Consider the following 26,395-nt stretch of genomic DNA (forward strand, 5'->3'; position numbering starts at 1 on the left):
AGGAATTCCGAAGGGTTTGGGGAGTTGCCAGTCTCCTCTGAATAACAATCTCGTGCCTTTTCTATGGCAATGCCACAGAGGAGATTCTTTTATGAACATTGATGAATCTCCCACAAGAAAGAAATAGAGACAGCAGATGCCTATTTTTTAGATGTACTATCGAAATTGCTAGAACAAAAATTGGACTGGAGATGTAGCTTAGTGGCAGAGCACATGTCTAAGCATGTACAGGGCCTTGGATTTGATGGCCCAGCACTGCCAAAAAAAAAAAAAAATTATAAAAGTCTCATGACTCCTCACAGCTCGCCAGGGCTGCCTGCTCCGTTCTAACAGAGGACTCCTTCCACAGACCTCCTGTTTACTGCCACGCAATTACTTGACATTTACATAATACTCTGAGCCTAAACATTATGCTTCGTTGACCATATGTGGCATCCCCAGTGCCTAATGTAGCATCCAGGACATAGCAAACACTCCGTCAATATTTGATGAGTGAGCCAGGGGTGGTGGCGCTCACCTTTAATCCCAGCAGCTCAGAAGGCTGAGGCAGGAAGATTGAGAGTTCAAAGCCAACCTCAGCAACTCAGTGAGGCCCTGAGCAACTTAGCAAGACCCTGTCTCCAAATTAAATATAAAAAAGGGCTGAGGATGTGGCTCAGTGGTGAAATGCTCCTGGGTACAATGCCTGGGTACAAAAAAAGGATGCATGAACGAGCGAGTCTGCAGGCCACAGGAAACCTGGGGTTGTTCTGAGCTACTCTTTGTATCTTTTTTTATACCTTGAAGATTTACTGAAGATGCAAAGTAGATCTTCCTCAAAAAGAGCAATATGGGTGATATAAAAAATAACGAGAGAAGTTAGCAAGAATAAAGCATCCTAGGTGCCAGCACCAGGTGCCTTGGCTGCGCATTATCCCACGATGACTTCCCACAGCACTGGCAGGCATGGAGTGGTGTCATGTCCCCAGTTTGCAGTGAGATGGTGGAGCAAGCCTGGGTCACAGACCCACCAAATATGGAGCAGGACACTGCCACAGCCTGTCTGACCAGAGCATCTGTACCCTTAACCCCCTCTCTTCTGTCCTACCATAGAATTCCTAGTTAAGTGGATAAGAACCACACAACCGGAATGTCCACTGTGACTTGTTACATCTAGAAAGTTCACTTTTCTTGAAGTTTTCTAGATTAAATATTTGCCTCTTAAGTGGCCATGAGGTCCACGGGCTGTCTTCTCTGGAGGGAAGTAAGTCAACACTTGCCAGGGACTCCAGAAGCGAACCCTCCTCTAGAAAGGTAAACACACTCCTCATGTCTCAGATGCTCTCTTCTCTCTTCTAGAACCTCTCCCACCTACATATCCCCCGCAACATGCAACCCAGAAGGGGTCCTGGTCCAGGATGCAGGCTCAGCTTCTCTCACAGGAACTGGGATGCATTTCCTCATAGCGCCATGGTAACACCTTGCCCCAAATCAGGCTTTTAGGAGGATTGGCCAGAGACCTTTCTTCCAGTGTAACAAAAGGCGTTCAGAGTTGTAAGCCCCACCCCTACAGCCCACGTTGAATTCCTTTGCCAAGACTAACTAATGGTTTAGTCAGCTTTTTCACTGATGTGCCTAAAAGACCCAACCAGAACAATTATAGAGGAGAAAAAGTTGGAGGGCCATGGCATCAGAGTGCTCAGTCCATAGACAGCCAGCCCCATTGCCTGGGGCTCCAGGGGAGGTTGAACATCATGGCTCAAGAGTTTGGCAGAGGGAAGCGGCCCACATGATGATCAGAAGCAGAGAAAGAAGACACCACTCACCAGATACAAATATAGACCCCAACACCACGCCCCCAATAAACCACTCCCTCCAGCCACACCCACCTGCCTTCAGTCACCACTTAATCCCATTGGGTGATTAATTCACTAATTGGGTTAAGGCTTTCCTGACCCAATCATTTCTCCTCTTAACCTTCTTGCAGTGTCTAACGTGAGCTTTTGGGGGACACCTCACATCCAAACTGTAACCCCTAGAGAGATTGAAATTACAATAACCCCTAATTAATCAACCAAATTGTTCAACCTGGCCCTTAATTGATATCATCCATATAAGAGAGAGGCGCTAACTTTTACAAAAGGTAACTATTTCCCAAATTGACACCTGAACAGTAATCACAGGATGTTATTGGAGTTCCAAAAAAACCAAATAGCTTTCTAATAGAAAAAAATATCTTTACAACATTTCTATTCCTCTATTGGTCATTTGTCTTTCTCCTACTCAAAGGCACACGTTTGCTGAAGAACACAATTCATCAGAACTCACAGTGCATCCAGGATTTCAGTGCAAGTTCATTTCACCCTACTATGAGTGATGTCAGGGGGAGCATTTGCTGGTGTCTAGCACTCAGCAAAATCTTATCTCAAGTGTCATTGTTATTGATCTTCAGGGCTGACCCATCCTCATGGTGATCCCTCCCTCACTGCTGAATTGTTTAAACAATAGTGTATTAGTATGCACATCAAAATGCCGTCTATCAGTTCTGGAGATCTATAGGAGAAAAAAATGCATTAACTATTTTTTTTTTTAATTCTAGACGGCAGCATCAGAAAATCGAAAACTCAAGTATAGTGTCTTGATTCAGAGATTTTTAAATCTGATAAACTAGTGCCACACGGTTTATTTTCAATAAAGAAAATAAAGAAGACTTAGCTCACACGTAGAGGTTTTCTATTGTCTACGGTTAAGATGCATTAAATAAACATGATTAAACATTTGTATTAATTGCCTCTCAAAAGTGAACTGGATGGGTTATTACCCGAGCTGATCTCACTGAGGACAGCCACTGTGGCCATGTTTGGTGTGGCTTTGTTAGTTTTCTCTCCTGTTAACCAATTTCAAAGTAGATGAGGCTCAAAGTTTGTAAATAGATTATTATCTGAAAGGTAATTTTACTTTACCAGGAATGGCTTTATTATGTGCTAAAGAATAAAAATGCAATTTGGACCCCTGTCCAGATGCTCTTGGCCTGGTAGCAGAAAATGGCTTTATTTGTTAATTTGTCCTTTTAGACTTTCTGTAGCCAGCCTTTAAAATAGAGCAATTTAGCATTTTGAGGAAAAACAAACTCTGCACTCTCCAAGAATATAATTGAAAATTACCCCATACCCATGCGGGATAATTACCTTTCAAAACATTTTCCAGTGCTTGACATCATAGTGGTAATTGCTTAATGATATTATAATTTCATTACGTAGGGATTACAATGGCAAAATGATGTAAGTTGGAGGCTTTGAAAATGAAGTTGCAATGAAAACACAACCTTTTATGTAAGTTGAAAGCGCTTATTTCAATGTGAAATTATACATAATCTCACCCAATTTCTGCACAAATGTTATTGTTGCTGGTTTTAACATTCATCCACTTAGCGCTTTGGTAGTAAAACCCACAAAACCTGTCGTAGCCCCCATGGTGGCAATGCATGAGGTTCTGTAGTGATATGTATTGGAACAAATGCATTTCTATCGCAGTTATTGCTTCAGTTTGTATGCATTATGTACAAAAACCTCTACTAATGAATTGGATCCACTTTGATTCCTTTGCAGTGGGGTGATAAAGACCCACAGACCATTACAATGGTTATTTTCATCTTGAAAGATTCCTGACTGGTTGTAAAATGTGTTGAGTTTTCTAATTTAATAGCACCAACTTAAAATTCTATCTTTTTTGTAAAGCACAGGCACAGAATGCACTAAACAATTATATAGTATATAATTCTTATGCGCCCGAGGTCAGCTCCCCCAGTGTGTTAATGGAGTGAAGACAAGAAATCAAACAGCACATCCCTGAGAAAGTGCGACTCATAATCATCGCTCTCTGTGATATGTGACTTTTAATATTATACCTGATGGAAAACTTTTTGAAACATACATGGTTTTTGGTCTAAGGACTGTTTTGAGTCAAAGATGAATTCATCATCGTGTCCTATGTAAAAAATAGTTGGGGGCTTCTGATTTTATTCAAATCCATTTTTTTACCCTCTCCCAGTAGTTAAAAACAAATAGATTCGGTTTTCAGTAGGACAATAAGGTATAAATGAAAATACCCCTCTCATCCTTTCATGCCTAATCACTGTTTTCCATGAAGATGATTATGATATTTATTGAGTATTCACTGTGTATACTGAGTATTATTAAGGAAACTTATTTAGTCCGTGTTAGAACTATGACAAGTACTATTATTATCCTCACTTTAAATATTGGAAAAGAAGACTTGGACTAGTGAATTTTCTCAATATCCCATAGCAACATTATGGTCAGAAATAGGATCTGGACCAATGGAGTCTAACTCCATTATATAAATGCCATACTGTCTGCCTCTATGAAGCCTTTCCTTCATGTTTTAAGCTGTATCGATACTTCTGAATCACTAAAAAAAAAGTTCTAGCTTATGGTTTATTATTTTATTATGGTAACTATCATTTATTGAACAACTACTCTGTGCACCATGCTATGCATTACTTAGTATTCCACAAAACCCTATGAAATAGGAAATTGTTGATACCATTTTAGAAACAAGGAGGCCAAGGTCCAGTGAGGTGAACTGACCTCCAGCCAGCCTGCGGTTATTGAGGCAGTAAACAACAGGGCTCCTATTTGTCCTCAGAAAGTGCTCTTAGCCCCTCTGCAGTAGCGACTCCCAGTTTAACTCCTCGTCAATCTTCAGTGGCTGTTTTATTTTTCGTGTTTCTGTGTCACAACACAACTAGACTGTGCCCAGCTCAATCCCATAGCAGCACTCAATCTTCTCATTGATAAACTGATTTTGTTCAATTTTCTGAAGTAGCCCGGATGTTAAAGAGATGACAGATTGGATACCCGAAAGTAAAAGACAGGCACATTCCCCTTTGTTGTCCCGACTCGGAGGTCAGTCGTCTTCCACAGGGAACGACCATTTGAAGAACAATCTTCGACCTCTCCCACTTGGAGGCAGAAGGAGGGAGGCAGGGCCTTGAGGGACCACTCTCTTGGGAGCAGAAGAAAATAAAGGAAAGACAGCCTTCCCTCCCTGGTCTCCTGATCTTAATTAGAAACCATGCCAGGTGCCCAGGCCAGCTACCACTACTCACCCAACATGGCGGTGAGCAAAGTCCTGGCGTACTTGAAGGTCATAAACCACCATAGGCAGGGGTCATAGAAGGTCATCAGAGGCCCTAGAGGAATCCATTGGTTCTGTCCCCTGACCGCATGAAGTGTCATCTATAAATCCCTGGAGGAGCAGCTGCCCAGCCCCCACTTGGCCCTCCCTAGAGGACATGTTCCATTTGCTGGTCAGCAACGAATGGTTAGAAAATTCTTTCTTGTGCTCAGCCAAAATCTGGCTTCCCCTGACTTCCACCCTGTGGCCCCAGTGCCTCCTCCTAGAACCCCACAGAATCACTCGCATGCCACCCCTCATCCGTGAAGCCCTAAGGGCCACTGTCACCTCCAGCAGGCTTTCTCCTTCCTGGAGTTAATCAGTCCAGTGCCTTTGTGCTTTCCCAGCGCTTTGCCCTGCCACATGGACTCTCTGATGTTCACCGGCAGTTTCTGAAATATGAGAAATCAAATTCCTTTTATTTCCAAATCTGATATTTTAAAATGTAGGACACTTTTACTTTTTTTTTTTTACTCTTTCCCATGTTGAAATTCCTTTTATGTAATAGCTCCCAATTAAATGTGTTATACCACCCCCTTCACAAAAGCATCAAGCATGGTGTTAAAAGACAAACTTAGGTACATTAAATTTTTTAAAGAGTTTATTTTGAGCTGACAACAATTCGTGAATCAGCACCAGGCTGCCAGCAATTAAACTCCTCTCAAAGGGGCCGGGGGAAACTTTTATAAGGTGTTCTCAAAATCAAGACCAAGAAAGTATTTTTGATTGGAAAGCCCCCACTTAGTTTGACAGTTTCCGATTGATTGAGCTTAAATTTTGTTTTGCTGTTTACATCGAATCAGGCTTATTATGTAGGAACCCTAGGCTCTAGATTTATAGCTTCTCAATTTTTTTAACCAGCGTATACTAAAAAGAACATTGAAATTGACTCTGGGAACCTGGGTCTGTCCCCAGCTCTGCCTCTAATTCACCAGGCAACCTCAGATGAGCTATTTAATTATGCAAACCCTGACCCCCTCATCTATATAATGGGTACAATAAGATCTGCCCATTCCACCAGTTCATGAGGGTCTTTGAGCAAGTGCTTCCCCACCCCTGGAGCACTCAACCATTGAGAGGCAAGCAATCAAGACAGATGTCCTTGTTCACCAGTTAAGCTCTGCTTTTAAAAGACTGCAGGCACTGCTCTCAACTCACGAGAGTCAACTGAACGGACATTTCACCTACTTTTTTTTTTTTTTTGATACCAGAGACTGAACCCAGAGACGCTTAGCCACTGAGCCACATCCTAGCACTTTTTTTATATTTTATATAGAGACAGGGTCTCAGCTGAGTTGCTGAGGCTGGCTTTGAACTCTCGATCCTCCTGCCTCAGCCTCCCAAGCCTCTGGGATTACAGGCGTGCGCCACTGCGCCCAGCTTCACATGTTTCTTTGCATGCTCCTCGGGAACAGCTCCCGTTTGTTCAACTCATTATGTCACCAACATGTAGCTCAGGTTAAATGTTTTGGGATGGTTGCAAGAGGATGGGCAGAGGAGTGGCTGTGGTGTGGTTTCAAACCCTCGCCATCCGGGCACCACGCCCTTGGACCTCACTCCAGTCTGTCAACGTCCTGACAGTGGCCACACGTCCGCTTGGACTGATTGTGGCTGGGTGAGATAGAATCCTACCACCACTCCTTCCCTGACTTACTCTGGGCAGTGACACCTCAGATCATCGACTTGCATGCACGCTGTCAGGAAAGCCTTGCAATTGAGCTTCTGTTTCTTGCTGAGCCCCCATTCCAAGCCCACTGCCAGCCCTTCCAAAGCTGACCCTGGTGAGATCCAAGCCCAGTGCTTGTTTTTGCTTGGTCCTTAACAGCCTGTGCTAATGAAGAGAAGAGTGTTGTCCTAACTGTCCCCTTTACCTGATCCTCTCTGGCTCGGAGGTCAAGACATTGGCCTCTGGACTATTGCACAGAGTCTCTGAATGACATGTCCAAATACCAAAGCACTTAGCACAACATTGGACACAAAAGGGGGTCAGGAAGCATCCTTGTTAAACATTTCTTTAAATATCATGTTATTTATGGAAAACTATTATGACTCAGGCTGTGCGAGTTTTCTCCCAAGCCATTCTAACAGCTGTCACAAGAAAAACAGAGCCAGGCGCTGTGGCACATACTTGTAATCCCAGTGGCTTGGGAGGCTGAGGCAGGAGGATCATGAGTTCAAAGCCAGCCTCAGCAGTGTCGAGGCCCTAAGCAACTCAGTGAGACCCTGTCTCTAAATACAATACAAAATAGACTTGGGGATGTGGCTCAGTGATCAAGTGTCCCTGAGTTTAATCTCTAGTACCTGCCACCCCCACCCAAAAAAAAAAGAAAAAGAAAAAGAAAAACTAAGCCATGTTTATCTCCCCAGCAAATTTAGACCTTCCTACTGCTGATAAAACTACAGATCACCTGACATGTTGTCTTCTGTATGTATTCTCTGCTTTATGTATCCTCTACTGTAAATGACCTTTATTATTTTAATTCATATTTGGTAGCCTCTTTAGGATGTACGATTGAGGATTGATTCCCTAGTCTGTCATTTAATTTGTGTTGCTCTGCATTTGGTAAAGCTCTGGACTGTGTAGGAGTCTAGCGCTGTGATTAGTAAGTTCTGACTCCTGCCCAAGTTTCCCTGGTGCGCTGGCCTGGCCTTCTTTCCTGACACTGCTTTCCTGACCCTTCAGGGGAAGCTAGCCCTGCAGTCACTGGGGCCTCCTCTGCCCCTCACTTCCACATCTCCCTTCCAGCCTAACTCTCACCCACCAGAAGAAAATGCTCCAGGAGAGACGGTGGCACCTGCCTCCTGTCCTTCCCCCAGGTGGCACTTGAGCGATTCCGGGTCATTCCAGTGGCTGACATGTCTGTGGTTTCCCTTCCCTGCAGGTGACGAAGACCTGAGTGTGGAAGAAGACGAGGAAGTGCTGACTTTACTATACGACCCATGCCTGAATTGTTACTTTGACCCCCAGACTGGGAAATACTACGAGTTGGTATAGTCCCCCCTTCCAGGGCGGAGAACGGCCACTCCCCGCAGAGCAGGACAGCCGCGGTGGGTCCTTTAAGCAGCACCAGGACTGCAGAATCAAAGGCCCCGAGACAAATGAATCCATTTTGGAAATAATGTTCAATGGTCAGGAAACCTACGTTCTCTGGGTAGATGGGTGGGATTTTGCAGCTGTGAAGGAATTCATGCGGTGACAAGATAGTCCAACTTTGGATGGGTTCTTATTCATTCTCATCTGACATATAATTTTATGTAAACCAATTAAGAATTATTCATTCAAATTATTTTGCAGTGTTAACCTGTAAATGATGGCTTGATATACACTACAGAAAATGTATTTGTTACAAGATGCCTGGGTACCTTTTATTTTATGACATATTTGTATTAAAAATAAAAATATGATGATTAGAAAAAACACCTGATAAATTGATCCTTTTTGTTCACCCGACTGTCTTTACCAGAACATTCCTAGGTGAGAGGTATCTTTTCTAAGAGTCTCAAAAGGCAACATGCACCGATCAGAATTTAGGCTCACACATTGCTGGCTGTTTCTATTTCATTGTAGTTTATCGGGCGTTTGCCAAAGATCACAACATTGTTTATCACTTAAGCTGCTTAGCATTGTGCTTTGCTGTTTCTCTTTTTTAATCTTTTACCAATTATGTTTGAATTCTAATAATCTAGCTGCATGGATTCAGGTTTAGCAAGAAGTCACCATCTGCACGCCCAGCACATTTCACCACTCCCGTGATTTGGGCCTGGACAACCCGGGGAGTCTTTCTTTGGTCTTTAAGGTTGTATCCATGGGTCTCTGCTCAGTGAATCACTAGGCAAAAATCGTGTGCTTCCTGCATTCTGGTAGATGGCCTTGAATCATGTGCCAAGTACATTAATATTGAGCTCAAGGAAGTACTTATTATATTAGCTGGCATATTCTGTTATTTAATAAAGATTTTTAATAAAGAAGAGTACCACTGGAAATGAAAAATTATTGGTGTACAGTTGGATTTAATGGCAGTATTATAATTTCATTTAACGTCACTTGATAGAGGAAATAAGAGCTCTTCTTTATCATGAGTAGATTTGGGCTCCTGTTCAAAGGATCATGCATTATTTAGAACCATGTTTGTATGTGATAAGCTTTTAATCCGGTTGTTCAGAAAGTATACCTTTGCTATGAATTTCTCTCCACGATCTTCATACTTCCAAAATGAAAATGAATAAATGAGGCTTCACAAAGAATGCAGAATGATAAGAAGAGTAGGAGGTTATCCTGATTATGACCTTGAAGACTGGAGTTGGGGTGGGAAGGCCCTGTTCCTGCTTAAGGTAGTCTCAGGACCATCCTCATAAACAGGGGATTCAGTTAAAAGTTTGTGTTTGTTAAGGCTTGTAGTCACATCAAAAAACACCTGTGAGCTGCATTATGAAAAAAAAAAAATGAGGATACAGGACTGCCTCGTGAACCCCAAAACAGAATGCTACAAGGCCTCCAAATGGATTTGAACTGGAACCTCAGAGACTATAGAAAACCCAGTTGGATTCTTAAGTGATAATCCACTGGCAGGCTCTGTCCTAGAACTCAGGATGGCTAAATAAGCAGGCCCTAGAATCATAGGAACCATAGGATCCCTGTAGTAGTACGTTTCTCATGACCATTCATGGTCACCAAAATGACCATGCCACCTATATTCTGGCTTGGGTATCTGATCAGGGAGCAGGAAGCTGGTAGGCCTGACTTGACCATTATCCCCAGGGTGACATGTAATGAGGGTGAGGCAGTCCCTGAAGGAGAAGACAATTTTGTTAACACATGTGTCTGCCAGGCAGAAAAAAAAAAAAAAAACAAGCATCTACTCTGGGAATCTAGAAATGTCTCCAGTGCTCACCTCTGAATCATCTTGCTCCCTCTTCTCTCTTCAGCTCTTCCCCCATAACTTACTTAGTTGCCCAACCCATGCCAGAATACCAAGCCACTCCACTGGGAAATGCATCGACTGGGTGACATTTGCTCACTGGTTATCAAGTTTGGCTACATACTAGAATCTTTTGGGAACTGACACCTAGGTTCTATATCCCCAGAGTCTGATTTGATTGGTCTCAAGTACAGCCTTAAACACCTACCCAGTGTTGTGGTTTGGGTCTGCAATATCCCTCTAAAATCTCATGTGTTGAAAACATGGTTGCCAATGTGACAGAGTTCAGAGGTGAGGCTCTAGGAGATGATTGGATTATGGGGAGTGTAACCTTCTCACTGGATTAATCCATTTAATGGACTCACAATTCAAAAGGACTACTGGGTATTAACTAAAGGCAGGTGGGTATGATCCAAGGAAGAATCTCCCTCTCTCTCTTTCTCCCTCCCTCTCTTCTCCGTCTGCCCCCCAATTATATCCCCCCTCCTTCTCCATCATAAGCTGAGCAATTTGAGCAGCTTTCCTCCACCACACCCTTCCGCCATGATGTTCTGCCTCACCTCAGGCCCAGAACAATGGAGTCAGCCAACCATGGACTGAGACCTCTGAAACCATGAACCAAAATAAACTTTTCCTCCTCTGAATTGTTCATGTCTAGTATTTTGGTCACAGGAATAAAAAGCTGACTAACATACCCAGCAATGGTAATATGTAGTCAAGATAGAGAACTCTTGATCTGATATGGTAAGAGGGTGGTAGGCCCATGGGGAAAAGGCCATATTATCAGCTTTCATTTTCAAGACCTTGATTTCTACTTCTAATCAAATGCTTGCTATTCATGTCTGGAACTGACTATTGCAAATGGATACTTTAAAAATAGATTTGATTCTGTCAGGCCCAGGGGTGCACGGCTATAATCCCAGTGGTTTAGGAGGCTGAGGCAGGAGGACCATGAGTTCAAAGCCAGCCTCAGCAACAGTGAGGCACTAAGCAACTCAGTGAGACCCTGTCTCCAAACAAAATACAAAATGGGAAAGGTAGCAGAATACAACAGTCACTAATATGCCATTATGTAAAAATGTGAGTGTGTAACCGATGTGATTCTGCAATTTGTATTTGGGGTAAAAATGGGCGTTCATAACCCAATTGAGTCAAATGTATGAAAGATGATATATCATGAGCTTTGTAATGTTTTGAACAACCAATAAAAAAAAAAATACAAAATGGGGCTGGGATGTGTCTCAGTGGTTGAGTGCCCCTGAGTTGTATCTCTGGTACCAAAAAAATAGATTCATCCAATATAGAAATATATCTTAATATAATCTGGAATCAATTTGGGGACTCATTCAAAGTTTCTTATATAATCAGGATGCAATTTACAAAAACTTACAAATGACTTTAAGTCATTGACCTCCAAATTATTAATTAATTACAGAGCCCAATTAATGGGAATTATGTAAAAACAACTGTCAGCAATACATGGCATTTGATCAATGATTTAGTTTCCCTGGCAATTATAAGTTTTCTCTCTGTCCAATTAATTTAATTTTATTTTCTATTAAAGGAAAACACTGACTTTTGCAAAAATACTCTGCTCTATTGTAATTCTCCATATTTTTACATTGGCTTCATTTAATCAGTTGTTCTAACCACATCTTGATTTTTCTTTTTTTTTTTTTCACAGTGCAAACTATGTTTAATCACCAAGAACACTGTAGTCACAGAATGTATAACCCAAGGAACAATTAATTAAAAGAGCTAATTTTAAATTTGCCCTTTGGCTTTAATTAAAAATCTAGCTGCTGGAAGTTTCTGGACTGTTCTTTAAAAAAACAAATCAAAATTGTGGAACGACAGAATATATAGTATCAAAACTTAGTTTCTTCTAGGTTGCATCCTGTGACTCCCCATCTTTAATCACAATTGCCAGAATAATGAAAATTAAGAACCACTTATCCACCTATGGTTTGTAGAGTAGGATTTCTATTTTATACATCATTCATTTTGCATTCAAACAAAACTGGTCACAAAGAAAATTCTTGTCAAGCAAATCCTATTTTCTCCCCAGTATAATAGTCAAGATAGAATCATCTAATTGGGCCTAGAAAGGACAATCAAGACCATTTCTTTAAACTCCATGCCTTGACAATGGAGAAAAATGAGATTCCGATTGAGAAGTTAATTTTCCCAAGGCCCTCGGATGCAGAAGAGAGAATGGAGTCCACGATTCCTAACTTCTGAGACAGTTCTTTTCCCACCTTGAGGGAGGTAAGGACTCAGATGGCAGATTTAGATGGCGATCACACCCTGTGCGGAGGACCCCAGCACCCTGCCAGGAGTTTGGGATCTCTGGCTCTCTCTTAGCATTTCTTTCTCAGTGAAGAGTCTTTCATCTCTCAGCTTGTCAGCCTTTATACATTCAAGGATCAGCATCCCCTGGTGTGTGTTCCAAGAAACAGAACTTCCATTACATACGAATAAAGGCAGTGGGGCAGGGAAAGGGTCTGGTCAATGTTGGACAGTGCTAGAGATGTGGGATGTCTGTTTGTCTTTACTGGTGATGTTCTCAATTGCTTCAATAGACCGACATGCCCGAGGAGTCTCCAAGACAAGAGTGGAACATACAACACTTCTCCAATGTATTCGTCTCTAGAACCATTTTTCTGGAGAGCTTCTCAGGATCTTACCCACCCCACAGACCCACCTTTGAAAAATGCTGCTGTAGATCACTTCTCCAGAGCCTGGGAGCCCTGACTCCCCCAGAATCTCACAGAAATATGTCTCCCCAGTTTGCTTATTGGTTTGGTACTTGGTCGTGTTGCTGGGGGGTGGGTTGGGGGTGCCTTTTATTTCTTTCTTGGCCCCAATATCTCACAGGTCTCTAACCAGGCTGTGGTAAGATTCTTCTTGAGACTCACTTTTCAACCAAAACAAGATATGCTAAAACCTGAACATCCCCTGAGTCAGAGGCTCTGGTCACCCAAGATGAACGAATATTTTCTTTCTCCTATTTTAAATCATACATAACGTCTAACTGTAGGTAACACAGTTAACTTCTAACAAAGGATAAATCTAAGCAAAGTTTCATTCATCATGAATATTGGAGCTCTACATAGTAATGAATATTTTGGTTCTGGTTTGCGTGATTTTAATGTAATTTAGAATCACATTAAGTCAAAATCATTTGACTTATAAGAATTAAATTACCAATAAACATGGGCCACAGATAACACTAATTTTTACTGCTGACATATTCCTCTGCAGTTAATCACCTGTGATTCCATGAAGCATTACAGAAGTGAAGTGTGGGAAATGGTATTGATTGGTTTTCATCAGCCCAACTTATCATTGTCAATGTTTATGCTGAACCTGGCAAGATTTAAGCACATAAACTTGCTTCTAATAGTAATAAGTGTTGTCAATATTTTAACCTGTGGATCAGGAAAAATTATCTCTAATTTGAGCAGGGACCTTGGGGACTATAGAGTTCTCTACAGTCCCCAAGATGTAGCAGGGTGTCCCCTTGGGATCTTCATAACTAAGGGGGAGGGGGAGGGGTGCTCCAAAGGCAGGGGGAGAGGGGTGCTTTGGAGACCTCAATCATTGAAAATTATCTGGGAGTATTAGTCCTAAGAATTTCAGGAGGAGAAATTACTCTTTGTTAATTTCTGATATTATACTGTTCTCAGTTATGATTTTTATTACTGGTGGAGTTTCAATCATGTATAAGTAAATCATGAGATGGGATTAAAATCACCCCCAATTTTGCCTTATGTCTTCCTGAACCAAGATCATCTTAAGAAAAGCAATCAAGTCCTTTGGGTCTAGTCTGAGGAGAGGGATAGCTGGGTCAAATGGTGGTTCCATTCCTAAATTTCCAAGGAATCTCCATACTGCTTTCCATATTGGCTGCACCAATTTGCAGTCCCACCAGCAATGTATGAGTGTACCTTTTTCCCCACATCCTCACCAACACTTATTGTTGTTCATCTTCATAATAGCTGCCATTCTGACTGGAGTGAGATGAAATTTTAGAGTGGTTTTGATTGCATGTCTCTGATTTCTAGAGATGATGAACATTTTTTCATACATTTGTTGATTGACTATATATCCTCTTCTGAGAAGTGTCTCAAATGGACCCTTGGCCTATTTGTTGATTAGGTTGTTTTTTTGGTGCTTAGCTTTTTGAGTTCTTTATATACCCTAGAGATTAATGCTCTATCTGATGTGCGAGGGGTAAAAACTTGCTCCCAGGATTTGGGCTCTCTGTTCACCTCACAGATTGTTACTTCTGTTGAGAAGAAACTTTTTAGTTTGATTCCATCCACTTATTGATTATTGGTTTTAATTCTTGCACATATAGGAGTCACATGATGAAGATTAGGACCTACTTTTTCTTCTATTAGATGCAGAGTCTCTGGTTTAATTCCTAGATCCTTGATCCATTTTGAGTTAAGTTTTGTGCATGGTGAGAGATAGGGGTTGAATTTCATTTTGTTGCATATGGATTTCCAGTTTTCCCAGCACCATTTGTTGAAGATGCTATCTTTTCTCCAGTGCATGTTTTTGGCACCTTTGTCTAATATAAGATAATTGTAATTTAAAGGACTTAAAAACAGCATACTACAGGGACACAACCACATCAATGTTGATAGCAGCAAAATTCACAATAGCTAAACTGTGGAACCAACCTAGATGCCTTTCAGTGGATGAATGGATTAATATATATATATATATGTGGATAAAATATATACACAATGGAATTTTACTCAGCATTAAAGGAGAATAGAATCATGGCATTTTTAAGTAAATGGATGGAGTTGGAGAAGATAATGCTAAGTGAAGTTAATCAATCCAAAAAAAACAAATGCTGAATGTTTTCTCTGATATAAGGAGGCTGACTCATAGTGGAGTAGGGAGGGGGAGCATGGGAGGAATAGATGAATTCTAGATAGGGAAGACGGGTGAGAGGGAAAGGGAGGGGGCAGGGGGTTAGCAAGGATGGTGGAATGTGATGGACATCATTATCCAAAGTACATGTATGAAGACTCGAATTGGGTGTCAACATACTCTGTATACAAACAGAGATAAGAAAAATTGTGGTATGTATGTGTAATAAGAATTGTGATGCAAAAAAAAATAAAGTACATGTATAAAGGCATGAATTGGCATGAACATTCTTTATATACAAAGATATGAAAAATTGTGCTCTATATGTGTAATAAGAATTGTAATGCATTCTGCTGTCATGTATTTTAAAAAAGAAAATCAATTTTTAAAAAAAAGAAAAGCAATCAAAAATTTTATCATTTGCTTTTCCTACTGTTTTAGTCAGCTTCATATCAATATAACAAAATACCTGACACAAGTTACTTTTGAAAAAGAAGAGTTTATGTAACTCACCAGTTTTGAAGTCCAAATGGCACAGAGCAGGCTGTGTGGTAAACACTCTGGCTGTATCACCTCGTAACAGAGAGAATAATGGCAGGAACAAGTGATTCCATCTCTCACCAGGAGCAGAGAGACTGGGCAGGGCCAGACTCAGCTTCCATAACAACGTCTCATGGGAACTACCAAGGAGACTCATGAGAACTACCTTCCAAAGGCACTTCCCAAAGGACCCAAGAAGATCCCAGGGGATCCCTCTTACAGGTTCCCCAGAACTGCCCAACAGCACCACCCTGGACACCGAGCCTCCAACCACATAAATTCTTGGGGAACACTCAAACCACACCCAAACCATGGAATCTACTAATTGCAAAAGTGATCCAGACTGAAAACCCTGAAAAGTTACAAGCCTTGTAACCAACTCAATTGAAGAGAACTTTCTTTTGTCTTTAAGGCCTTTCTAGCTGGTCAAAGAAATTGATAGCATGTTACTGTTGGCTAATTTTTGTAAATAGAACACACACACACACACACACACACACACACACCCTGATTCTTGTCTTTTCTTTGACTTTTGACACCTATAAGGTTCTAAAATTCATCCAAAAATAAATGTTTTGTCTAGGTATCTAGATATGTATACTTATAATTCACTTTTTAATTCACTTATTTCAGGAGGTTTTAATCTTCTCAGGTCAGGGACTATCTAGAACATATGTGCCAGGCACAGTGGTTCACGCCTGTCATCCCAGCAGCTTGGGAGGCTGAGGCAGGAGGAGCATGAATTCAAAGTCAGCCTCAGCAACTCATCGAGACCCTATCTCTAAATAAAATATAAAAAGGGGTGGGGATGTGGCTCAGGGGTTAAGTGTCCCTGGATTCAAGGCACAGATTTAATTCCTCAGGCTATGTAGTTGGAAAATGGTCACTCTGGAAATTCCTTGAGTCTGTATTTATTCAGTATTCATAATAATTCAGACCTGACCCAGGTGGTTGAAATAATTGACCCCAACATGAATTTTCAGTCTTATTCTTGAGTAAAGTAAAAACCTAAGATCAAATCAACAGCCCTTATTCAAAATGAGGATTTCAGAAATAATGGTCTCCAAGCCAAGCAGCTCATGTATGTGAACGTTTTTTGATTATTCTTCCTGATTTTGGGTAGACTTGTCCTGAATCATCTCATTTTATCTATTAATACACTTTTCACTTTAGGGAACACGCAGAGTATTTGAAACAGTTAAGGTATATTCGTAACCCCAATTCTGTACACTTCCAGACTGGTTCTCGTCTCTTTAAGTAACATTACTCTAGCTTTTTCCAGTGACTGGATAAGATCATGTTAGGAATTTGTAGGAATAACCCTTTTCAGATATGCTTTTCTTTTCTCTTTGGAAGATCAGCCGTCCCCTATCAATGTTTCTCCCCAAATTTCTATCTAAAAATTCATCACAAGTTAAAGACACAGAACACTTCGCCAAACAAATATTAACATCTCCAAAACCACATCTTTCTCTCCGTCTCCCTCAGAGGTGTTTGTAGCTTTAGAAAAGTGGGAAGAGAGGAAAATTGACGAGCACCCCAGGGAGCTGTTTTCACTGCGGCTTTGGTGCCGTGTTGGTTGTTAGAAACCCACTCGAGTGAGAAGAAATTTTTCTCCTTATTTTTTTTAATCTCCCACTAATGCGAGCACCATCCGGTTTTATTTTCATCACCAAGCTATAAAAAAAATGGGTATACATCAGTCTCTAACATAGCATGGACTATACATTTCTCATCATGCTTTCAGGAAGTGATAAGTTCATCCCCCTGAGATGATAAAGGACATTTAAAGCATCTCTTGATTACTCTTGGACCACCCAGGGCTCTGGTACCACTCGACCACACGGTCGGAGCCCCTAAACAATCTACGCAGCAGCATCATAACAATGACGAGTTCGGGTTTATATGCAAAGCTCAGAGGTTTGCAAGATGCATTCCAATAGCATTTGCACTGAGCCAAATTTGACAAATATCACCAGTTCATAAAGCAAAGAAAAATTTTCCATCTTTTTTCATTTGACCTAATGAGTCATTAGGGCTACCTTTGAACTACGACTCTGCCCAGTGCTTTATTCTGTCCCAAAAATTCTACTTTTGCCACAGGGTGAGAAAGACTCTCCCAGTGACTTTCCTTATCACTTTTGTTTTTCTTTCTTTCTTTCTTTCTTTTATTTATTTATTTTTTTTTGGTTACCAGGGTTTGAACTCAAGGGCACTCAACCCCTGAGCCCCATCCCCATCCCTATTTTGTATTTTATTTAGAGACAGGATCTCAATGAGTTGCTTAGTGCCTCGATTTTGCTAAGGTTGGCTTTGAACACAGGAGCCTCCTGCCTCAGCCTCCTGAGCCACTGGGATTACAGGCATGCGCCACCACACCCAGCTCCTTATCACTTTCATCATTAACACACCATTTATTGAGCTCTCGTTGTGTTCCCAAGCATCACACTAAGCTGTATGTATACATTTTCTCATTTAATCTTCATAACAACTCTAACAGCTCTGTTTGAATTAGAAGTCACAAATAGGTTCAGGAACTTTCTGAGTGGTGGTGCAAGTAGCTATTCAGGCATGAGAGACACCGAACTTCATGACTTAAACTATCAGCCACACTATTAACCAGCAGTTATTCTTGTGATGGCCAAAATCCATATGCTTAATAATAGGAGATGACCATCAGACACCTTCCCTCCTGCTTGTTGTTACCCTACAGTTGCAGGTTGAAAAATATTTTTTCAGTTTATTAGTTGCAACTCACACATAAAATATGTACATTTAAAAAAAAAAAAGTCGCTGGGTGTGGTGGTGCACACCTGTCATCTCAGCAGCTCGGGAGGCTGAGGCACGAGGATCACAAGTTCAACCAGCCTCAGCAACTGAGTGAGGCCCTAAGCAACTGAGTGAGACCCTGTGTCTGAATAAAATACTAAATAGGGCTGGGATGGGGCTCAGGGGTTAAGGCCCCTGCATTCAATCTATAGTGCCAAAAAAAAAAAGAGAGAGCACAAGCAATTTAGGTTCACGTGTATCTAAATACTTTTCAGGCTGTTGATATTGAGGAGCATTCTCCCCATCATCTACAGATTTAATAAGAGGAAAGCAGTAGACACGGCAGGCAGGTACCATCTCACAACCCCATGGCTTCTCCCCATGACAGCCTAGGTGCTCTTCCCTTCCCTGCTGTTTCCATAGTAACCTGGCAGCCTCCTCGGCCACCTTTCTGTTGGCACTAAAGGATCATTTAGAATCAGCCTCCACTGGCTCTGGAACGACGCCCTACGCTTCCTGACACCCCAGCTAGCGTGTCACTTTAACAGGACCCCAAGCATTTCTTACCTTGAGTTAAGCTCACACGTTCAGAGGAGTAAAAAATATCAAGAATCCCACGTTGCAGGGCTCAGCTTCCAGTTTTCCCCACTAATGAGAAGAACCACGCTGGTTTCTGCGATCCTGGGAGTCGACCCACGGCCCCTGGAGTCTGTTACCAGCTCCTACTGTCTCCCCGATGAAGATGGCAGCTGACCAGGGATGCAGCCACTGCCAAGGAAGGAAAGTGTTGAAACTTTTCTTTTTTCTAAACTCAGGGTCATCTTCTCCCCCGAAAGGGCCTCTAACTCCTCCGACTACAGAATGGGATATGAGCAGGCTTTTTCTTTTTTGGTGCTGGGGATTGAACTCAGGGGCACATGACCACTGAGCCCCATCCCCAGCCCTTTTTGTATTTTATTTAGAGACAGGGTCTCACTGAGTTGCTTAGGGCACCACTAAGTATCTGAGGCTGGCTTTGAACTCACGATCCTCCTGCCTCAGCCTCCCATGTCGCTGGGATTACAGGTGTGCACCACTGTGCCTGGGTACCAGGCTTTTCCTTCATGTCCCATAATCAGACTCTGGATTCAGGACCTGTCATGGCAGAGGCAGGAGACGTTCCAGTTGGCTGTCATCTCCACAAAGGCATTCCCATGTTCTCTGAGGGAGATTCATGGGACCCCCAACAACCCCCAGGGAAAGAAAGCAATCCTGGCTCAACTTTGCACCAAAGACTTATGGCTGACGCCTGTGCTCATCAGTGCATGACAAATTACTTTCAAAAAATTATGAAATTTATGTTATGAAATTTTTATAAATAGACCAATTACAAGGCATCTGTCATTTGGGGGGATTAGTTTTTCAAATGTAAACATTCGAAATTCACCAACCCAGCTCCATTCCCAGCCCCAGGCAACCCTATTCCAACTAAGAGAATACTTTAATAAGAATTAATTAATACTTATTAATTTAATGACAACTATTATTTCATAATTTTGTTTTTATTTAATCATTATTTAATGATTGGTATTAGAATTATTTGTTATTGTTACTTATTATAAAATGAATGATAATTTAAAACTTTTTGATAAAGAAAACTTCAGACCTGAACATCATGCTAAGTGAAATCAGCCCGACTCAGAAAGTCAAGAGTCAAATACCTTCTCTGATACGCAGAGGTCAGAGAGAAATAAGGAACTGTTTTTTTTTTTTTTTTTAAAAAAAGGGGGGATCTCAAGAAAATAAGAGGGAAAACAGTGGAATAGAGGAAGAGGACTGAAGGGGAGGAGGGAGGGTGGGAAAGGGGAGGAAGTGCAGAATGAAATTAACCAAATTATGCTTTGTGCATGTATGAATATATCACAGTGAATCCCGCCTTTGCATATGACTATAAGGCATCAGTTTTTAAAAATAAATTAATAAAAGGAGCACCAATAGAGTAGAGGTGAGAGATCAGGAGGATGTAGGAGGGCAATGATGGGGTGAGACTAGGGATTGAAATGGAGAAAATTACATTATACACATTCATGACTGTGTCAAAGCAAATCCCACAATTATATAAAATGATTATGCACAATAAAAACATAGATAAAAAGAAACTCCAGTCCAAATTGGGTCAATAGTGATATCTTCCAAGTATTAAAAGGATGAATTAGTTCATAGCAGCACAGTTCACAATAGCAAGACTGTGGAACCAACCTAGATGCCCTTCAATAGACGAATGGATAAAAAAAATGTGGCATTTATACACAATGGAGTATTACTCTGCATTAAAAAATGACAAAATCATAGAATTTACAGGGAAATGGATGGCATTAGAGCAGATTATGCTAAGTGAAGCTAGCCAATCCCTAAAAAACAAATGCCAAATGTCTTCTTTGATATAAGGAAAGTAACTAAGAACAGAGTAGGGACGAAGAACAGGAGAAGAAGATTAACATTTAACAGGGATGAGAGGTGGGAGGGAAAGGGAGAGAGAAGGTAAATTGCACGGTAATGGAAGGAGACCCTCAGGGTTATACAGTGGAGGGGGTAGAGAGAGAGGAGGGGAGGGGAGGGGAGAGGTGGGGAGGGGGGAGGGTGGATGATGGGAAAGGCAGCGGAGCACAACAGACACTAGTATGGCAATTTGTAAATCAATGGATGTGTAACTGATGTGAATCTGCAATCTGTGTATGGGGTGAAGGTGGGAGTTCATAACCCACTAGAATCAAAGTGTGGAATATGATATGTCAAGAAATTTGTAATGTTTTGAACAACCCACAATAAAAAATTAAAAAAAAAAAAAAAAAAAAAAAAAAGGATGAATTAATATTAATCCTACAGAACACACTCTAAAGACTTCTTCTATCAGGAGGCCGGCATGATCCTGATACCAAACACTCATAGATGCACTACAAAAAAATAGCAAGCCACTCTTTCTCATGAACATAGATTCAGAAATCCTAAACAACATAGGAAAACAATTCAGTGATGTATTATCAGGTAAAAGCCCAACACCGCAATGAACTCAGGTATATTTCAGGAATACGAGTTTCATTTCACATTCCAAAATCAATCAGTTTAACTCACTACATGAACAGAAATATTGGAGGGAGTCATATGATCATTTATTTGCCAAAAAAAATCATCTTATAAAATGATTGAGATTAACACTCCTAGAAATCAGGAATAGAAGAGAACTTTTAAATTTGATAGGCATTATCTACCAAAAAAACACAAATGTGTGTGTGTAACGGGGGGGGGGTGAATTTGGTACATATATATCAAACCTCAAATTTAATGTTAAAACCTTAGAAGTTTTTCCCCTTGAGACTGAGAATGTCATAAGGAAACCTGCTATCACCAGCTATATTCCACATTGTACTGTACTGTAAAATGAGGCAAAGACATATGATTTCAAAAGGAAGACACAGCACTGTCATTACTGGCAGATGATATTACTATGTCCATAGAAAACCAAGAGAACCTGCAGATAAAGTACTCACATGAACAAATTTACCTATGGCATCTTAAAACAATATTTTTTCTATAGATCATTAAAATTATGATAATTAATTAGTATTGTTTTTGGATACACAATCAGTATGCAAAAATCAATTGTTTTTCTACATGCCAGACATAAAAAATACAAAATGGAATTTAAAGTATGTACCTGCTCCTTAACAGTGACATTATAACTTGATAAACCAATGGTAAGTTTAAAATATGGTACGTAGAAAATGCATCTAATACACCTAACCTACTGAACATCATAGCTTAGCCTGGCTTTTTTTTTTTTTTTTTTTTTTTTTGATACTGGGGATTGAAGACCACTGAGCCACATCTCCAGCCCTATTCCGTATTTTACTTAGAGACAGGGTCTCACTGAGTTTCTTAGCACCTCGCTGTTGCTAAGACTGGCTTTAAACTTGCAATCCTCCTGCCTCAGCCTCCTGGGCTGGTGGGATTACAGGCGAGTGCCACCACACGGAGCTGGCCTGGTGTATCTTAAACATGCTCAGAACACTTGACTTAGCCTAGAGATGGGCAAAATAATATTCACACAAGCTTAATTTAGAATAAACTGTTGAACATTTCATGTAATTTATTGAATACTGTACCAACATTGAAAAACAGAATGGTTGTATAAGTATGCTTTCCTACCATCATCAAGTCTAAAAATCACAAGTTGAACCACTGTGATTCAGGGGCCATCTGTGATACCATTTATATAAGCATTAAAAAGTATCAAATAATCTAGGAATAAATCTACTTTTTAAATCTAATGAAAATTTTCTGTACATAGAAAAGTGTTAAATCTTAATTGATGTTAATTAGAAATTATATTAGTTACCTATGGCTGCATAACAAATTACCCTAAAACTTAGTGGCCTCAAACAAGGAGAAATAGGTTCAGGAATCCAGGAGCAATTTAACTGAGTGTTGGAATTTTTGATAAGGTTGCAGTCAGGATTTTTGACCCAGGCTGCAGTCATCTGAAGGTTTTGCTTGAGCTGGGAGATGAACCCTTTTATATATGACTATTTGAAGGACCTCCAAAATGGTGGTTGGTTTACCTCAGAGAAGTCATCCAAGAAGCCAGGGTGGGCCAAATTGCCTTTTATGACCAAGCCTCAGAAGCCACACACCACCATGCATACCCTGTTAAGTCACACCAACCAGTCAGGGTTTAGTCAGCTTTTTCAGTGCTGTGACTAAAAGATCTGACCAGAACAATTTTAGGGGAGGAAGAGTTTTATTTGGGGGCTCACAGTTTCTGAGGTCTCAGTCCATAGACAGCAGGCTCCATCCCTCGGGGCTCGAGGTGAGGCAGGACATCATGGAGGAAGAGTGTGGTGGAGGGAAGCAGCTCACATAGTGACCAGGAAGCAGAGAGAGACTCCACTCTCCAGAGACAAATAGAGACCCCCCAAAGCCACGCCCCCAATGCCCCCTCCTCCAGCCACACCCACCTGCCTCCAGCCACCACCCAGCTAATCCCATCAGGGGTTCATTCCCTGGTTGGGTAAAGGCTCTCACAACCCAGTCATGTCTCCTCTGGACCTTCTCCCATTGTCTACACGTGAGCTTTCGGGGGACACCTCACATCCACACCATAGCAGGCACACTACACAGGAGTGTCGATTTCAGGAGACAAGGGCTGGTGATCCAGCTCCTCCTTGGAGACTGGCTTCAACAAAGACCTAAATAACTGAAAGGATTTCTAGATGAGAATAGTCAGTTTCATAAAAATGTCAGTTCCTCCCAACACAATGTGTAAAACACCAAAGCTCTGGCATGTGATTCCCTCTACCACCAAGATCCAGGAGAACTAATGGAACTGTTATCCTTTCTGTCTTTTTTAAATTTTTTTATTTATTCTTTTTACATATACATGTCAGTAGAGTGTGTTTTGATAATAGATACATGGAGACTAACTTCCCATTCTTGTGGTTGTCCATGATGTGCAGTTTCACTGGTCGTATATTCACATATGAGCATAGGAAAGTTACATTGGATTCAATTCCACTGTCTTTCCTATTCCCATTTCCCCTCCCTTCCCTTCATTCCACTTTGTCTAATCCAATGAACTTCTCTTCTTCCCTCCCCTCCGATTATTTTGAGTTAGCATCCGCATATCAGAGAGGACATCTGGCCTTTGATTTGGGGGGGATTGGCTTATTTCACTTGGCATGATGGTCTCCAATTCTATCCATTTACTGGCAAATGCCATGATTTCATTCTTACTTATGGCTGAGTAATATTCCATGGTGTATATATACCACATATTCTTTATCCATTCTTCTGTTGAATGGATAAAGAAACCAACCTAGGTTGGTTCCATAGATTAGCGATTGTGCATTGAGCTGCTATGAACATTGATGTGGCTGCATCACTATAGTATGCTCATTTTAAGTCCTTTGGGTATATGCCAAGGAGTGGGATGATTTAGTCAAATGGGTGGTTCCATTCCTAGTTTTCTGAGGAATCTCCACACTGCTTTACATAGGGGGTGCACCAATTTGCAGTCCTACCAGCATGTGTGAGTGTACCTTTTCCCCCACTCCATTCATTCATTATTTCATTCATTTTTTTAAAATTACTGGTTTAGTTCTGTGTTTACTCAGCAAAAACTAAAACTGACAATGGATGTACTTTTCTTGCATTTCTTCCCAACATCATGTCCAATTTCCTCAGTATCTAAATAATATCTGAGAGGGGCCTGGAGACATGACTCAGCAGTAAAGTGATTGCCTGCCTTGCATAAGGCCCTGGGTTCGATCTCCAGAACCAAATAGTCATTATCATCAAGATAATAACAAGCATTATTATTATCATCATATCTGAGAGGACATCTTCTCCCACATCCCATGAACAAGAAAGGGTCTGAATTACATAAAGAAACCAAAATTCCTTAGTCTTTGTCATGAAACCCAGGGAACAACAATTTTCAAGAACCCTTCCCTCTAGCCAGCAGTTTATCAAGAAAATTCAAATTTTCTTCAAACACCTCCCCAGTGGAACAGCCCAGAGTGTTCTGTGTCAAACCTTCAAGGCCGGCTCCTGGCACTGTCTCCACTATTTTATAAACACCCAGCTTTGGAGTTAAGCTATCACCACAATCATAGTAGCTTTTACAGATAGATCTCACATCTTGCAGAAATGGTTTTGCAACTACATGCTTATCCAAATGCAGCCACTGAGGCAGGAGGATCACAAGTTCAAAGCCAGCCTCAGCAACTTAGGGAGGCCCTAAGCATCCTAGATGGAGATGTGGTTCAGTGGTTAAGTGCCCCTGGGTTCAATCCCCGGTACCAAAAAAAAAAAAAAAAAATGCAGCTGCTTGTTATAGTCACTAGTGCTGTTCAAGAATATTCTACTCTAAGATACCATCTCACTCCAGTCAGAAAGGCAGCTATTATGAAGATGAAGAAAACAACAACAAGTGTTGGCCAGGATGTGGGGAAAAGGCTCACTCATACTCTGCTGGTGGGACTGCAGATTGGTGCAGCCAATATGGAAAGCAGAATGGAGATACCTTAGAAATCTGGGAATGGAACCACCTTTTGACCCAGCTATCCCTCTCCTCGGACTATACCTAAAGGACTTAAAAACCGCATACTACAGGGACACAGCCACATCCATGTTTGTAGCACGGGGGATCCAACATGGCGGCGAGAGGGGAGGCAGCGCTTTCAGTACCTCCTCAACAACGGGGTCAGAGAGACGCATGGATACGCTTAGATTCGACCTGCTAAGAAACTCCTAGCAAAATTCCACTAAAGAGAGGCCAGCCAGGAATTGGAAGGATTTTTGGAGGTGACACTCTGCGCTAGACGAGTGAATCTCCGCCACGCAGCGCAGAGGTCCAGACCCGCCAGCCGCTGCCCGCGGGACTCGGCGACTGTCCGCTGCCTGCACGCGGCCCCCGCATCAGGGCGGATAGCCTCCGAGGCGCAGCGCAGCAGGAGCGGTGCAGGGACTCTAGGAAGAGGTCTCTCGCCAAGCCTTCATGAAATAGCAAACCGGGAGCTGAAACCAACCAGAGACAGACCAGTCCCACCCCTCCCTTCGGACACTCCGGCAAGGAGCCTGGGGCCCGCCATAGCAGAGTGGTGACATCACCAGAGTTCTGCCGACAGAATTCCTTCCCAGCGGAATCCACATTAGCAGGTGTGTGACTCCCAACCCCTCCAGATACAAGCAGCCAGGAAACCACCGGGGGCGTGTCTGTAGGGAAGCAGAGGGGATTCCAGATCCCCACCTCCCCTTAACACGAGCGGCGACACCCAAGATCTTAGCCGCCAGTTTCTGGGGGCGTGCCCACCAAAGGGGTCCGGAAAAATTAAACTGTTGGTTCCCAGATCACCCCACCACAGCACTTGGGCTTAATTGAATGACAGAGAGGGTGTACATCGTTCGGGATATAGGACACGCGGTGGGGCTGCAAGTGTAATCAGATCCTTGGGGAACCGCCTCTGGTGAACAGGACTTGGCTGGCTGGCTGGGAGGAGGAACAGGGGGAGGGGCCGGATAAGTGAAAGGGCTCTGGACTAACAGGATTGAGAGACTCCCAG

The 26,395-nt window shown here is 41.8% G+C and overlaps 1 protein-coding gene across 4 annotated transcripts in view; it reads left to right on the plus strand.

The window, feature by feature from the left end:
• Positions 1-8,598, plus strand: part of Cfap20dc (CFAP20 domain containing) — a 231,593-nt gene extending 222,995 nt beyond the window's left edge. For all 4 annotated transcript variants that reach the window (XM_046453013.2, XM_046453011.2, XM_046453012.2 and 1 more), the window contains one exon: positions 8,061-8,598. In XM_046453013.2, coding sequence (XP_046308969.1) covers positions 8,061-8,173 — 113 coding nt within the window. In that variant the 3' untranslated portion in view covers positions 8,174-8,598. The remainder of the gene's footprint in view (positions 1-8,060) is intronic.
• The last annotated feature ends 17,797 nt before the right edge of the window (positions 8,599-26,395 follow it).

Source organism: Marmota monax, unplaced genomic scaffold (assembly GCF_021218885.2).
Source record: "Marmota monax isolate L192 unplaced genomic scaffold, Marmota_monax_Labrador192_F-V1.1 WCK01_AAM20220418_F8-fsc00042, whole genome shotgun sequence".
Lineage (NCBI taxonomy): Eukaryota > Metazoa > Chordata > Mammalia > Rodentia > Sciuridae > Marmota > Marmota monax.